Source organism: Juglans microcarpa x Juglans regia, chromosome 5S (assembly GCF_004785595.1).
Source record: "Juglans microcarpa x Juglans regia isolate MS1-56 chromosome 5S, Jm3101_v1.0, whole genome shotgun sequence".
Lineage (NCBI taxonomy): Eukaryota > Viridiplantae > Streptophyta > Magnoliopsida > Fagales > Juglandaceae > Juglans > Juglans microcarpa x Juglans regia.
This window is the reverse complement of record NC_054603.1, coordinates 12,187,748-12,202,552: the sequence shown is the minus strand read 5'-3', so window position 1 is coordinate 12,202,552 and position 14,805 is coordinate 12,187,748. Positions and strand designations below refer to the sequence as shown.

The 14,805-nt window shown below is 38.5% G+C and overlaps 1 protein-coding gene across 1 annotated transcript; it reads left to right on the top strand.

The window, feature by feature from the left end:
- The first annotated feature begins 10,401 nt into the window (after window positions 1–10,401).
- LOC121267102 lies at window positions 10,402–12,792 on the top strand. Its single transcript, XM_041170975.1, has 3 exons — window positions 10,402–11,425; window positions 11,981–12,225; window positions 12,391–12,792. Exons 1-3 carry the CDS (start codon window positions 10,402–10,404, stop codon window positions 12,790–12,792), a joined length of 1,671 nt encoding a protein of 556 aa, XP_041026909.1.
- Window positions 12,793–14,805: the final 2,013 nt, after the last annotated feature.

Genomic DNA, 14,805 nt, shown 5'->3' with positions numbered 1-14,805 from the left:
TGTTAAAGACAGTGATATTATCAAGAAGAGATATGGTGAGGGCCACTGCCAGCCTAAAGAAGATAGTCAGTCATGGAGGAAGTGTGGAGAGGTTAGGGATGAAGCTAAGAAAGGCAACTCTGAGTCTCGGGAGGATTTTCAGGATCCTATTTTGGACAGTACTGCAATCGAGGCACATATTTCAGAAATGGTAGGTGAACAGATTTCAAGGAATATAGAAGATTCTATTCCATGTCCTGATAAGGAAAGGATCTTAGAGCCACACAAGGAAGGAAATATGCCAATTATTGATGTAGAAGGGATGTGCCACATGCAAGTATTTAAGGAATCCGAGATTTTCAGGGATATTGCTGCAGAAGATTCTAAAGGATCTTACCAAAGTAGACCCCACAGCTCTTCTATGGGCCTCGAGTGTTCCTCTGATCTGATGGCCCAGGTCTCTTCTTTGGACCAATTCAATACTGACCAGGTCCAAATTTTCGACAGGTCCAAAAAAGGGCCAGCAGGAAGAGAAGGGCCAGGGATAAATGCTTTGATAGCTTATGCTCTGGACATAAGGAAAGTAGTTCAAACCTTACCACTTGCAAAAAGAGAGCTGTTTCTCAGGATATAGCAGGAAATTCCAACAATGATGCTAAAAGACAAAAAACTGAGGGGATGGACTTTGAGTTTTCCAACAGTATTGACATGGTGGTGGTTGTTTCACAGCCACACCAGTAGCAAGGAGTTGCCTTAGGTGGAACTGCCGAGGGCTTGGGAACCCTCGGACAGTTAATGTTGGCCATCGTATGTCATGGTGTAATGGCCATGAAGGGATATCTAGGAGCTAGGCGAAGCTGGATAGAGTGCTTATTAATGATAAATTATTGAGGTAATTTCCATCGGCTCAATTTAAATTCCTTTTGTGGAAAGCATCTGATCATTGTCCAATAATGGTCTTTCTGGAGGTGCCACAGTCCTCTTATGGTCCTTCGCCATTTCGTTTTCTTAACATGTGATGTACTCATGACGCCTTCCTGGCATGTGTTAGAGATGCGTGCAATCAACAGGACTAGGCCTTGGGTCTTCTGAAGCTTGCTATCAAACTTAAGCGTACTAAGGTTGCTTTACGTGCTTGGAATAAAACTGTTTTTGGGAGAGTGGATGATCACTTAAAAGATCATGAGGAATGTATGGAGTTTCTAGAAACCCAATTATAGGGTGGTTTTTCCGAGGAAGTTGAGGCAGATTTCCTAGTTACTAAAAGCGAACTTCAGCTGTGGGAAATGAGGGAATCTAGCTGCTTGAGTCAGATAGCTAAAAAAAGATGGCTGACAGACGGGGATCAAAACACGAGAGTTTTTCATTCAGTGATTAATCAAAAGCGGAAAAGAGGTCTAATATCTAGGATGGTGCTCGAAAATGGAAGAATTCTTGAAGGGGCCGATATTGTTCATAAAGAAGCTGCTGATTGTTTTCCAGAATTTTCTCTTTGAGAACTCTGGTGTTGAGGAGTGTGACCTCTCAGATTTGATTTAAAATCAAATATTTGAGGAAGAGAATTTATTCCTTTGCACAGAACCTTCAGAGGATGAGGTAAAACAAGTAGTTTTTTCTATTCCAAAAGATCGTAGTCCGGGTCCTGACGGTTTCGGATCAGAATTTTATATGTCTTACTGGGATATTGTTAAACATGATGTCATTGAGTCGGCTAGAGATTTCTTTAGGAGTGCGCCCCTAACCAGGTTCTACTCTTCTTCTTTTATTATCTTAATTCCGATAGTGCCTGATCCCTCCAGTTTTGACAAATTTAGACCGATTAGTTTGTGTTCCGTGAAGTATAAAATATTTTCTAAGATTATTGTCTCTAGACTTACTCTGGTTGTAGAGAAGTTAGTCTCACATGAACAAGGGGCGTTCATTCTTGGGCGAAGCAATTTTGAAAATATCACCCTCGCTCAGGAAATGGTTCATTCTTTACATAAGAAAAATATCGATGGTAATGTGATGATGAAACTTGACATGGCCAAGGCTTACGACATGGTGAATTGGGTTTTTTTTTAGTGGAGGTATTTAGGGCTTTGGCTTCTCTGATAATTTTTGAAAATTAATACGACATTGTGTGGAATCCCCGTAGTTTTCTGTTATGATGAATGAGACTTTGTCTGGTTATTTTAAATCAATTCAGGGTTTGCGCCAAGGAGACCCTCTTTCTCCTCTTTTATTTGTTATCATGGAGGAAGTTCTGACAAGATTACTCAGAAAGAATTTTAATTCTGGGCGTATTAAAAAATTCTATCATCCAGTTGGTGTTCCTCTGGTATCTCAATTACTCTATGCAGATGATATCCTTATTTTTGGAAATGGGAATAAGAGGTCTATGAGAAACCTCGTTTACGCTCTTGAGACTTATGAGAAGTGGTCGGGCGAAACCATTAGTAACGATAAATATGCTCTGTTTATGTCGAAGCATATTTCCTTAATCCGGGTTTGAAGGAGGGCATATTTCCTGCTATGTATTTGGGGGCGCCATTGGTATCAGGTAGATTAACGTCCAGGATCATGGAGCCGTTAATCGAGAAGATAAGGAAGAAAATCGCAGGCTGGAAAATGAAGCCTCTTTCGCATGGAGGAAGACTTATTTTACTAAGACACGTGTTATCTAGCATGCTGATTCATCCTATGTTGGTGATGAATATCCCCATGGTGATTGTGACTCGTATTAAATCGCTTATGGCCAATTTTCTTTGGGGTGAGGCAGATGGAAAAAGAAAGCTGCATTGGAGATCTTGGGGGAAAGTTTGTAAGCCTACTTCAGAAAGGGGTATGGGATTGAAAGATCTTAAAGATGTACAAAAATCTCTTCACATGAAGTTTGCTTACTGGTTGATAACTACCAAGACTTTGTGGTTTGAATTTGTTCGCTCAAAATACTTTCGTAATGAGGATATTTCGTCCCATGTGGTGAGGCCTAATGCATCCCGCTTTTGGAAGTCGGTTATGTCTTGTCTTCCGGAAGTTATGGAGAATATAAAAGTGCTGGTGAGAGGAGGAAATGCTTCATTCTGGTTTGACAAATGGCTTGCATCAGGCGTATTATCAGTTAGCGTTGAGGTTGTACTTAGCTCTAAGATGTGCATCAAAGATTGCTAGATCAATAATTCTTGGAACTCTGATTGTTTATTGGAGTTAGTGGGTTCGAAACTAACAGAGGAGATTTTACAAAATGTGCTAGCTAGTAAAAGTGGATAGGACATCTTCATCTAGAAACCTTCTCCAGATGGTCTTTTATCTACTGGCACGGCGTGGGAGCCCGAATACTTTGTACCATGATTGGTTGTGGCACAGTATGTTGCCGAAACGTATTTCTGTGTTTTTATGGAAAGTTTGGTCTAATTGCTTAGCCGTGGATGATAGAGTGCAGAGCAAGGGCATTTATCTGGCTTCTTCATGCAATTGCTACGCACGAAAAGACACAGAAACTATCAACCATGTTTTAGCTTCTGGGGATGTAGCTTTGACTGTTTGGTCTCATGTAAGTGCTGTGATGGGAGTCTCGTTTACTCATCAGATGCCTTGGAAAACTAGAGTTATGGTCTGGTTTTAGTACGCAAAAAAATCCTCCATCAAAGGCACATTAGTTGGTTTAATTCCTTGTCTAATTACTTGGAGTTTGTGGAAAAGAATTAGGTGTAAGGCCAGAATGGAAGGTGTACAGGATAATGCTGAAAAAATCTGGAGAGACGTTCAGTTTTGGATGAAGTTATTGGCCGATAAGCTTAGAGCTAAACGTAAGTTATCTATTCAAGACATTAAAATTCTTGAAGAATTTCAGATTGAATGTCCGAGAACTGGGGCGAAGGAGGTAAAAATAGTGACTTGGTCCAAACCTCCCTTGGGTTGGGTGAAGCTAAATTGTGATGGGAGCTGTCGTGGAAATCTGGGGAACACTGGAGGTGGTGGAATTATCTGTGACTCTAACGGTGGGGTGAAAGCAGCGTTCTCAACTCACTTGGGAATGGGACCAATAACGGAGCTGCGCTTAAGGCGATCGTGGAGGGTATTCGCCTTTGCAAGCAATTTCACTTTTTTAATATCATTATTGAAAGTGACTCTCGTATTGTTGTAGACTGGCTCCAGAAAGGGAGATGTACCTTATGGTACCTTTGGGATTTCTGGGATGATCTAAAGGCAGAGCTCGTTGGAATAAACTTTGTGGTAGTTCATCAATATAGGGAAGGAAACAATGCGACTGGTTTTCTGGCTAGAGAAGGCGAAAGTGGGAATAATGAGATTTATGAAGGCATGTTTCTCTCCCAAGACGTCTAAAAGGTATTACATGTGTTGAGAAGATGGGTCTTCCATACCTGCGACAATGAGATTTTTCAATATTCAGTATTTATGGTCTTTTGTTTGGTCTGGGGTGTGGTTTTTATAGGCCTGTTTAGATTTTCTTTCTATTTTCATATATGCTTGTTTAGTTTTTTATTCTATTAGGCTTGTTTAGAATTTATCCTTCCGTGCTCGTTAAATAGGCTTGTTTAGTTTTTTGCTTTACTATTTAGGCCTGTTTAGATCTTTGTTTTGTTTTGTGTTGGTTTTGGCGTTTTGGAAGGAGTGCTCTCGTAGTTATTTGGCTTCTTACCACAGCTTTCCTCCTCCATAAGTGAATATTTTTTTAATAAACTTAGGACGGAATCACTACTGTGTAGCTACTGGCTCTTTGGTAAAGAAAAAAAAGAGGAGAGTGAGCAGTGAAGCATTGGAGATGGAATTGAGAAATCTTCTGCTCAGTTTATTTCCTTAAAGACCAAGTTGTTTGAGCTTTGGAAGGTAGAGGCCCATATCTGATGGAAGATAACCTGCAAATTTATTGAGGCCCATATAAATAGCTTCTATTGTTGAGATATTGAAGATCTTGAATGGAATTGGACCCAGCAAAAAACCATTTGCTCGGATGTTTAAAAAACTCTAGATTCTGGAGGTTACCAATTTCACTTGGTATTAACTTATAAAAATATGAATTTATATGTATTTCTATTAGGAAAAACAGAAAAGAAAAGAAGAAATAGTGGTTTTAATAATCAAATAGACACAAATTAGCAGATGGATGTGTTTTTAGTTGTAGTGAAAGATTGCATGTCGACAGTGATGCAGAATCGTAGCAAGTTCCCTCTAATTCAGAGCATTTGTGACCGTTATATTTTCCTGTTGTACTTAAAGAATTTCAATTACCTGTAATACTTGAATTCTTTCCCATATAAATCATACCCCTACTAAAGAGGCGAGTATTGTTCGCACAAATTTTTGGTGTTGTTTTTTTGGCCTAATCACATTCTTTCATTGATACAGGATTGCAACACCTCCAGGAGAGTTCTTGCCCTACTCTTGTAATGTTACAACTCCGATGTGCATTGCAACAGAAATAAACACAGCCCAGACCTCTCTCCAAACAGGGCCCAACAACCCACGCTTCTATCCCAATCAACCCAGTTAACCACCTTAACACAGAAACCAACTTAGACAAGTCCTGTAAAAGCCCTTTCATGAACCACACAAATCTCCAGCAGCTGGCCCTTCTTGGCTCACCTCTTCCAACTACTCGGCACAACAGAACCCCCTCCAACAGTCAAGCTTTGCATTCTCTATAGCAATTGAACAACATGCCTTGTCAAAATCCTCCTCCACCTCCACATCAGATCCTTCCCTAGCTAGCCCAAACCCACTCCTACATTCCAAAACTCAAATCCCTTACACAATAGTTCTAATAATAACTTTGACTTTTGTTTCTCATGAATGTAAAATAAAAATATAGAAAATCAAAGGAAAATGGAGAGAGAGAGAGAGAGAGAGAGAGAGAGAAAGAGACTAAATATGGTAGAGAATAAATCATAGGGGAATTTGTTAGCTCCCAAATTGAAAAATTCTAGGCTCTGCAAATTACCAATTTCACTTGGTATTGCACTTGTCCCAATATGTATAACTCTATTAAAAAAAAATGTCTATAACAAATCGAACATGCAACTTATTAGTAGTAAGAGAACATTAGTGCACTGGAGGAGCCACATGCATTCTAGTGGGTGCAATTTTTACAGTCACAATTCTTTTTTTTTTTTACCTACTGTCGCAGTACTTACAGTCACAATTCTAGTGGCAGCCATAATGAGAATCCATTTTAAAATTCTAACCATTAAAACATTTTGATCTTCTCACGAAAAAAGCTTTAAGTTTTATTTACTTCAAAGTAATTCCAATGTAAATAAATCCCAACTTCCATAGCCATGCATTTAGAAAAATCTTAAAAATCCACACATGACCAAATAGTTTTTGCTTCGCTAAAAAATTATAAACTTTTTTATTTAATCGAGATTGCATATATACTAATGAATGGTCATATAAACATAGTCGACCAAAACAAGACTAAGGTTACATCAAATTAAAAGTACTTAGTGGTAGCCAAGGTACGTATAATACTATAAGCTAGCATTGCTAACTTGATCTCTATTTTCAGAGCTACACTCGACATGGGATTTAACAATATTGGAGAATAAAATTATTGGTACTTATGGCTTATCCTAAAACTATTGGTACTTATGGCTTATCCTTGTACGTGACTTTTTAATGAAAAATTATAGGGAAAATTACATATTCCACCTTGGGGTGTCACTATCACTACCTCATGCTGGCTCAACCTAACCATTTATTTTTTCTGCTTTCATTTGGAAGTACCTAATTAGAGAAGTTCATATATAGAACATGCATATATATATATACACACACACTAAATCAATGGTGACACATTGGCATTTTTATTATAATAAATTAATATAAGACGTCACGTACGTACCTTCCAAGTTGTAGTAGGCAAGCGTTAAAAATAGTTCCCTATTTCAGGTGACAATTTTCCTTTGAAATTATTAGACGACAAAACAATAGCTTGCAGCTATTTGCAGTTGAACAAAGAGGATGGCCGGGAGACTACCTGTGAAACAAGCAATTACACGTATTTAGAAACAATTATTGGATTTTACTAACCGATAATTAACTACATAATCTACGAATCAAGACTAAATCATTACAATAGAATTTGGTTTTTGTGACGGATGAAGCCGTCACAAAAAATAAGCAAACCATCACAAAAACTTTTTTTGTGAGGGTTTGAGACCGTCACCTAAAAGGCGTCACAGAATGTTTTTTGTGATGGTTTACTGTTCAACCGTAACAAAAAGTTTTTTTTTTTTGTGACGGTTGGAAGTCTTCCGTGAGATGTAACGTTCAAACGTGATGATTTTTTGTGATAGTTAAAAACCATCACAGAAAGTAACGTTCGCACATATAAACCGACTTTTGAACTTTAACCCGACTGATTAACATTCGCAAGTAAAAAAATTGGAGTTCGTTGTTTTTGCTTCGCACGAATGACATTTACCTTCAAACGTTAACTCGAAGACGTTTAAATGTAACTGTAACATACAAGTCATAGATTTGGGGTATATAAGTAAATCTTCTAGTCATTTTTATTTTTATTATTATTATTTTTATAATTTTATCAGATTTTACATTTATTAATTTTAATAATTACTATTATAATTTTGTTTGAATTTACTAGAGTTTTGTTTTATTATTACTTCTAGTAATTATTACTAGATCTTTATCAGATTTTACGTCCTCTAGAGTTTTTGGTTTGAATTCAAATTTTAGTTCTTCCTATGTCCACCGAACCTTATCTCTTATTTTTAGCCTCTGAAATAAACACTATAAACCTCCAAACCCATATGTCTCTCAGTATTAGTTGTTAACATTCTAGTAGAAACCGAATCTGTTGATGAGCAATTTCTCCACTCTGCACGTCTCCACTCCCATGCTCATGCATGTCTCTACCCCTCTAGGTTTCCTTTTATTTTTTTCAATCATCTACATTTATAAATTTCGCTTACCCCTTATACGAGAAGAGTGAACTCAAAGCGGTGAGCCACCTCACTGCTAAACGCCTCCACACCGTGGGCCTTCCCCCACTCTCAACCACAGTGCAAGTCCAAGAGCCCCCAAACACAGTAAGCCCCCGTGCCCCACCCTCTTCACAGAACCATTTTTGGTAAACCTCTGTTTTCCACATCCGAAACAGAGTCGTCGCCTCTCCTCCATGGTAGCCACCTCAAGAGATGCCGAACTACCTCTCCCACAACACAGAGTTTGCCGGCCATCTTTTTCCGTCGCACCCACTCCCTTCCGGTAAGCCCACCGCCGTCGACCACCAGTTTCTCTCTTGTTTTCCGTTTAACAGTTCTCTCTCTCTCTCTTTCTCTTTCTCTCTCTCTCTCTCTCTCTCTGTGTCGCACCACCACAGAGAAGCCGCTAGTTGTGCCGCCGTGACCCCCACTTGTCGCCTGAAGTGCCGCGGAGCCCATCTCCATCGCAAACCCTCTCTCGGTGAGCCCTTGTTATCTCTCGCATGGCTTTTCGTTACTTTGTCCATGTGCCTTAAAACCTCCATGAAACATTGATTCACAACGGGCCCTTGGGCCTTTTGTATGATGGGATTATTAGATAAGTTTGTGTTTTAAAAAGTAAATTGAGCTTAGTTTTAACTTGTTTGGTATTTAAATCTTGTGGGCTAATTTCCTTGTGGGCTGAGCTTGAGGTTAATTAGACATGTACCATTGGGATAAATTTGTATTTTAAATTGGGCTTGACTTTATTATGTTTCAATAATTGTTTTAGTGATTTTTATTGAGCTTAATATTTCTAGTTGAGTTTATTTTTATTAAATAAATATTTTAGTCATAAGCTCATTTTTATAAGAAAATGCTTAAAGATTCTGAAACTTATTTTAAAATGTACTATTGAGCCTAATATTTTGTTAATATTCCTTTGTTTATTTAGTAGAATTTAAATAAAATTATTATGTTAAGAATATTTAAACAATATTAATATTTATTAGGTTTCTTATAAGATGGAATAATTATGTTAATAAATGAAACTTATTTTTTAGAATTGAAGTTTTATGAATTATTTTAAAATAGCCCAAGTATCCTGCTAAATTATAATATATTATTAGTATTTAAGTAATTTAAATACTAAGATTTACTGATTATGGTGTTAAACAAAAGATTTATTTGATTATCTTTTAGATTGTGAATTTGATTAAATAGGATATTAGTACATGTTGCTCTTAGAAAAATTTAGTGATAGTTAATATTGCTTATAGGTGACGAGCTACGAAGTGAGATTCAAGAAGAGGCGCAGCGAGGTATGTAATTTGATCATAAATTAGGATCATCACAGTTCATCTTATATATAAGTATTATTCAAGCCAGTTCATTGACAACCATTATTTATGAATCACTCATGTCATATGTAAACATGTCATCCAACATAGCATACGATCATGTCATTCCGTATCATGTTCAAATTCTGAAATTATAATTATGTATGTATTTTGTGATGCATCTCATGTGTATAAGACACGTAAGCTATCTTAAGTTCAAAGTGCAAGATAAGATAAGATCAGTTAATAATATGGCCATTCAGATGCATGGTACCAATGCAGTTCAGTTTCAAGGTGGATGTGCAAGCCACAGACTCAAGTGTGGTCCACCATAGTATGCCTGAATACTATCAGCGGCTCCCCTTGCTGCAGTGGGACATGGGGCCGGTGCACAACCTCACACACAGTGTTAAGTATGTTGGCCAGTCAGATCAGTCAGATAATTCGGATAAATCAGTCATGCATAGGATAGGCATCAGTATGAACAATCATGATTTTTAAGCTCTCAGCATGAAAAACTTTTATGAAAATCTTATGTTTATTATGTTTACGTTGTGATGGATTTCTTGCTGAGTCTTCGACTCATTTTACTTTTATTTCATGTTTTTAACCACCCAAGTGAGGATGATGAACACGAGCGCGGATTTTAGTTTACGTTGTGATGGATTTCTTGCTGAGTATTCGACTCATTTTACTTGAAAGAAGAGTTGATTTTAGTTTCAGACCTTCTAGAATAAAATTTCTTTTATGACATAAATTTTTTTCTGATTATTCATTTAATATTTTTTGGAAGATATTTTTATTATACAATTTTTCTACAAAATAAATCCTAATTTCAGTTATTAAATATGAGATCTTTTGCCTGGTTTATTTTATGAAAAACATGTGACACTCCTACGGGAAGTGGGTGTTACAATTTGGTATCAGAGCCAAGTTGAAAGATTATGTAGACTTTTGTTTTGAAAAAAAAAATGTTTTATAAATTCTAAAGTTAAGTTGCCTAGGATGCTCCTAGCCTGCTCGTGAATAATCAAGGTTTGTTTTTTGAGTTGAATACTTTATAGCTCTTATTAGTTAGAACCATCATTATAGTTGTTTTTATTATTCGTATCAAAATACTGGTTAATTGTTAGTATGACATCTTGACGTAGATCATGGCCCCCGGCACTAGAAATCACCCAAATCGAGAGGGATCTTCTGGATCTAACCAGAATGATAACCCGGATCCTCTTGTTGCAGCTGCTACCCAATTTTTCCAATCAATAGTTAGTGGCCAATTTATGGCGTCTAGAGCTCTTCAGGCGGGTTGTCCCTTCGAACAATTTTCCCGCCAGCATCCCCCTACCTTTGATGGTAAATTTAATTCCTTAGATGCGGAAAGATGGATTGAACGTATGGAGCAGATTTTTGAAGTGCTCTATTGCACGGATGATCAGAAGGTGAAATATGCCACTTACCATTTGACTAACATGGCAAACAAGTGGTGGAAGTCGACACGAGCATTGGTTCAATTGGAGTTAGGGGAAGCAGTCCCCATTTCTTGGGAACATTTCAAGAGAATCTTTCTAGATCACTTTTTGCCACGGACCCTTCGGGAGTCGAGAGCTCGCCAATTTATGGACCTCACTCAAGGAACAATGAAGGTAACACAGTATGCTACAAAATTCATAGTGCTTTCCCTTTTTGCCAGTTACTTAATTCCAGACGAGGAAAAGAAAGCTGAAAAATTTGAGCATGGATTGGATCGTAGGATTCGAGAACGCGTGCGTACTCTCAGGATTCGGAGTTTTTCGGAGCTAGTCACCCGAGCTACCATTGCTGAAGAAGACCTCCAAGAAAACATTAAGTACAACAACCAAAGGAAGCGCCAGCAACAACAACAACTCCAACCAGCGTCGCGTAAGGATAAGAGGCCTCATATCGAGAATCGTCAAGGGCAACCACCAACAGGACAAACTTACCCCACATGCGCAACATGTGGGAGAAGACATTTGGGAAAGTGTATGTTTGGCCAGAACGTGTGTTTCAAGTGCGGGAAGCCAAACCATCTAGCCTGGGACTGCCCAATAAAGAGACCCGGGGAACTAGGAAGGAGCAGAGGACAAAAGATGATAGCTACGGCAAGAGTATATTCCCTCACCCTTATTGATGCTGAAGCGTCGAACGATGTAGTCATAGGTACTTTTCCTTATCCTAAATTTAGATATGTATATAGAACGATGAATAAATTGCATGATCCTTATAGCTCTAATTGTTATGACATTCATATAGGCACATTATCGTTGTTTTCACGTCATGCCTCCATTTTATTCGATTCTAGAGCTACTCATTCTTTCATTTCAAATCATTATGCACCCTTGGCTGAGAAGATACCTGAACTACTAGAACGTAGTATGTCTGTTGCTACGCCCTCAGGAGAACATATCATTTGTAATTCTGTGCTAATTGGATGTCCGATAGAGATTCAAGGGGGAATTCTACCTGCGGACTTAATCATATTTAATATGTCCGAATTTGACGTGATTTTGGGAATGGACTGGTTATCCCGAAACCATGCCTGTGTGGATTGCTTTAATAAGAGAGTAGTCTTTAAATCCACAAATGGTGAGGAGTTTAGTTTTCAGTCAGTACGAGAAAGTTCCCCTCCTCATGTAGTCTTAGCTTTATAGGCCACCCGACTTTTGAGACAAGGGTGCATGGGATTTCTAGCTAGTTTGGTCTTACCACCAATAGATGGACTCAAGATTGAAGACATAAAAGTAGTTAGAGAATTTAGAGACGTGTTTCCTGAAGATCTTCCAAGGTTACCACAGGATAGAGAAGTAGAGTTCGCAATTGATCTCACTCCAGGAACGCCACCTATATCTAAAGCACCCTACCGTATGGCTCCAGTTGAGTTAAGGGAACTCATGGATCAGTTGCAAGAGTTACTAGAAAAAGGTTTCATACGCCCCAGTATTTTCCCATGGGGTGCTCCGGTACTTTTCGTAAAGAAGAAGGATGGGTCTATGCGTTTATGTATTGACTACAAGGAGTTAAATAAAATAACTATCAAGAACAGATACCCTCTACCCCGGATAGACGACTTATTTGATCAACTTCAGGGAGTCCAAGTATTTTCAAAGAAATCCGGATACCACTAGTTGAAGGTTAAGGAGACAGATGTACAGAAGACGGCTTTCCGGACACGGTATGGACACTATGAATTTCTTGTTATGCCATTTGGTCTAACTAATGCCCCCGCAGCTTTCATGGATTTTATGAATAAGGTATTTAAGGATTATTTGGAAAAATTTGTGATAGTTTTTATCGACAATATTCTCATTTATTCTCGGAGTAGCAGAGAGCTTGAGGATCATTTGAGGATTGCCCTTCAGATACTAAGAGAAAAGAAGTTGTATGCAAAATTTAAGAAATGCGAGTTTTGGTTACAAGAGATTTCCTTTTTGGGACATGTGGTATCAGCAAAAGGAATTTCAGTGGACCCAGCAAAGGTTGAGGCAGTGGTAAAATGGGCCAAGCCTAGTAATGTCAATGAGGTATGAAGTTTCTTAGGTCTTGCTGGTTACTACAGAAGATTTGTAGAAGGATTTTCAAATATTGCCTCTCCGATGACAAAGTTGACACGAAAGGATGAGAAGTTCTTATGGACAGATGAGTGTGAGGATAGTTTCCAAGAATTGAAGAAAAGATTAATGATGACACCAGTTCTTACAATTCCCTCGGGAGATGGAGGATTTGTTATATACAGTGATGCTTCACTAAAGGGTTTAGGTTGTGTTTTAATGCAGAATGGGAAAGTTATTTCATACACTTCCTGACAACTAAAGAATTATGAGCAGAATTACCCAACCCATGATCTGGAACTTGCAGTAGTGGTTTTTGCCTTGAAAATATGGAGGCATTATCTTTATGGTGAAACGTGTGAGATTTATACTGACCATAAGAGACTGAAATATTTATTCACACAAAAAGAGCTAAATATGAGGCAACGAAGATGGCTAGAACTAACTATCATCCTGGCAAAGCAAACGTCATAGCAGATGCACTTAGTCGAAAGTCATCCTCTGGCACCTTGGCTACAATGTTTACTCCTCAGAAGCATATACTACTAGACATGGAGCGAGCAGGCATTGAGGTAATCCAGGACACTCAATCTAAGGTGAATAGTTTGACCCTTGGTTCAACATTGATAGATCAAATTGAGGTCGCCCAAGCTAGTGATACATAATTGATGTGGATTAAAGGAGAAATAGCAGAGGGTAAGAGACCTGATTATATAGTATCAGGTGATGGCACCCTGAGATTTAGGGGAAGATTATGTCGACCCAATGATAGAGTAATCAAAGATTTGATTTTGAGAGAAGCACATCGTTCACTCTACACAGTTTATCCAGGAAGCACCAAGATGTATCGGGATTTAAAACAACACTTTTGGTGGAGTGGGATGAAGCAAGAGATAGTGACATATGTAGCACAGTGTCTAATATGTCAACAAGTCAAAGTAGAGCATCAGAGACCCTTAGGTACACTTCTGCCATTCCCTATACCAATGTGGACTTGGGATGAGATCGGGATGGACTTTGTTTCAGGGTTCCCAAGGCACTAGGAGGTCAAGATGCAGCATGGGTGATTGTTGACCAACTATCAAAATTAGCCTATTTTATTCCTATTCAGATGACATACTCCGTGGATAGACTGGTAGAATTGTACGTTTGAGAGATTGTCAAATTACATGGGATACCATCTAAGATCATCTCTGATAGAGATACCCGATTCACTTCAGTTTGTTGGTGGAAGGTACAGAAGGAGTTGGGAACTCAACTGACTTACAGCACGACATTTCATCCTCAAGACAGATGGTAAATCAGAAAGGACAATTCAGATACTAGAAGATATGCTTAGAGCATGCATGATGGAATTTAAAGGTAGTTGGATTAAGTACCTACCCCTTATCGAGTTCACATATAATAACAGTTACCAGGAAAGTATTCAAGTAGCGCCGTATGAAGTTCTTTACGGACGTAAGTGTAGGTCGCCCCTCTATTGGGATGAAGTAGGAGAGCGGAGGATACTGGGACAAGAAATTATACAAGACATGTGTGAGAAAATATCAATTATCAGAAAGAAGCTCACCATAGCACAAGAGCGACAGAAGAAATATGCGAACCAACGACGACGAGAATTGGAATTTCATGTAGAAGATAAAGCACTCTTGAAGGTTGCATCGATGAAAGGAATAATGTGTTTTGGTAAAAAGGGAAACCTATGCCCGAGGTACATAGGCCCTTTTGAGATCTTAGAAAGAATAGGTGCTGCAGCTTACAGACTAGCACTTCCACCTCACTTGTCGGCAGTGCACAACATGTTCCATGTCTCTATGTTACGAAAGTATACCCCGGATCCCACACACGTATTGGAGTACGAGCCTCTTCAGATTTGAGACGACCTCAGCTATGAAGAAATTCCAGTGAGAATATTAGCACAGAAGGCCCAAGTGCTACGAAACAGAACTATTCAAATGGTCAAAGTACATTGGAGTCACCACAGCGAGAGAG

Coding starts and splice junctions, on each gene's coding strand:
- LOC121267102 (XM_041170975.1), top strand. CDS start 10,402: ATGGCCCCCGGCACTAGAAATCACCCAAATCGAGAGGGATCTTCTGGA. Junction 11,426..11,980: donor GTCGAACGATGTAGTCATAG/GTACTTTTCCTT, acceptor TACCACCAATAG/ATGGACTCAAGATTGAAGAC. Junction 12,226..12,390: donor TTTTCCCATGGGGTGCTCCG/GTACTTTTCGTA, acceptor GGATACCACTAG/TTGAAGGTTAAGGAGACAGA.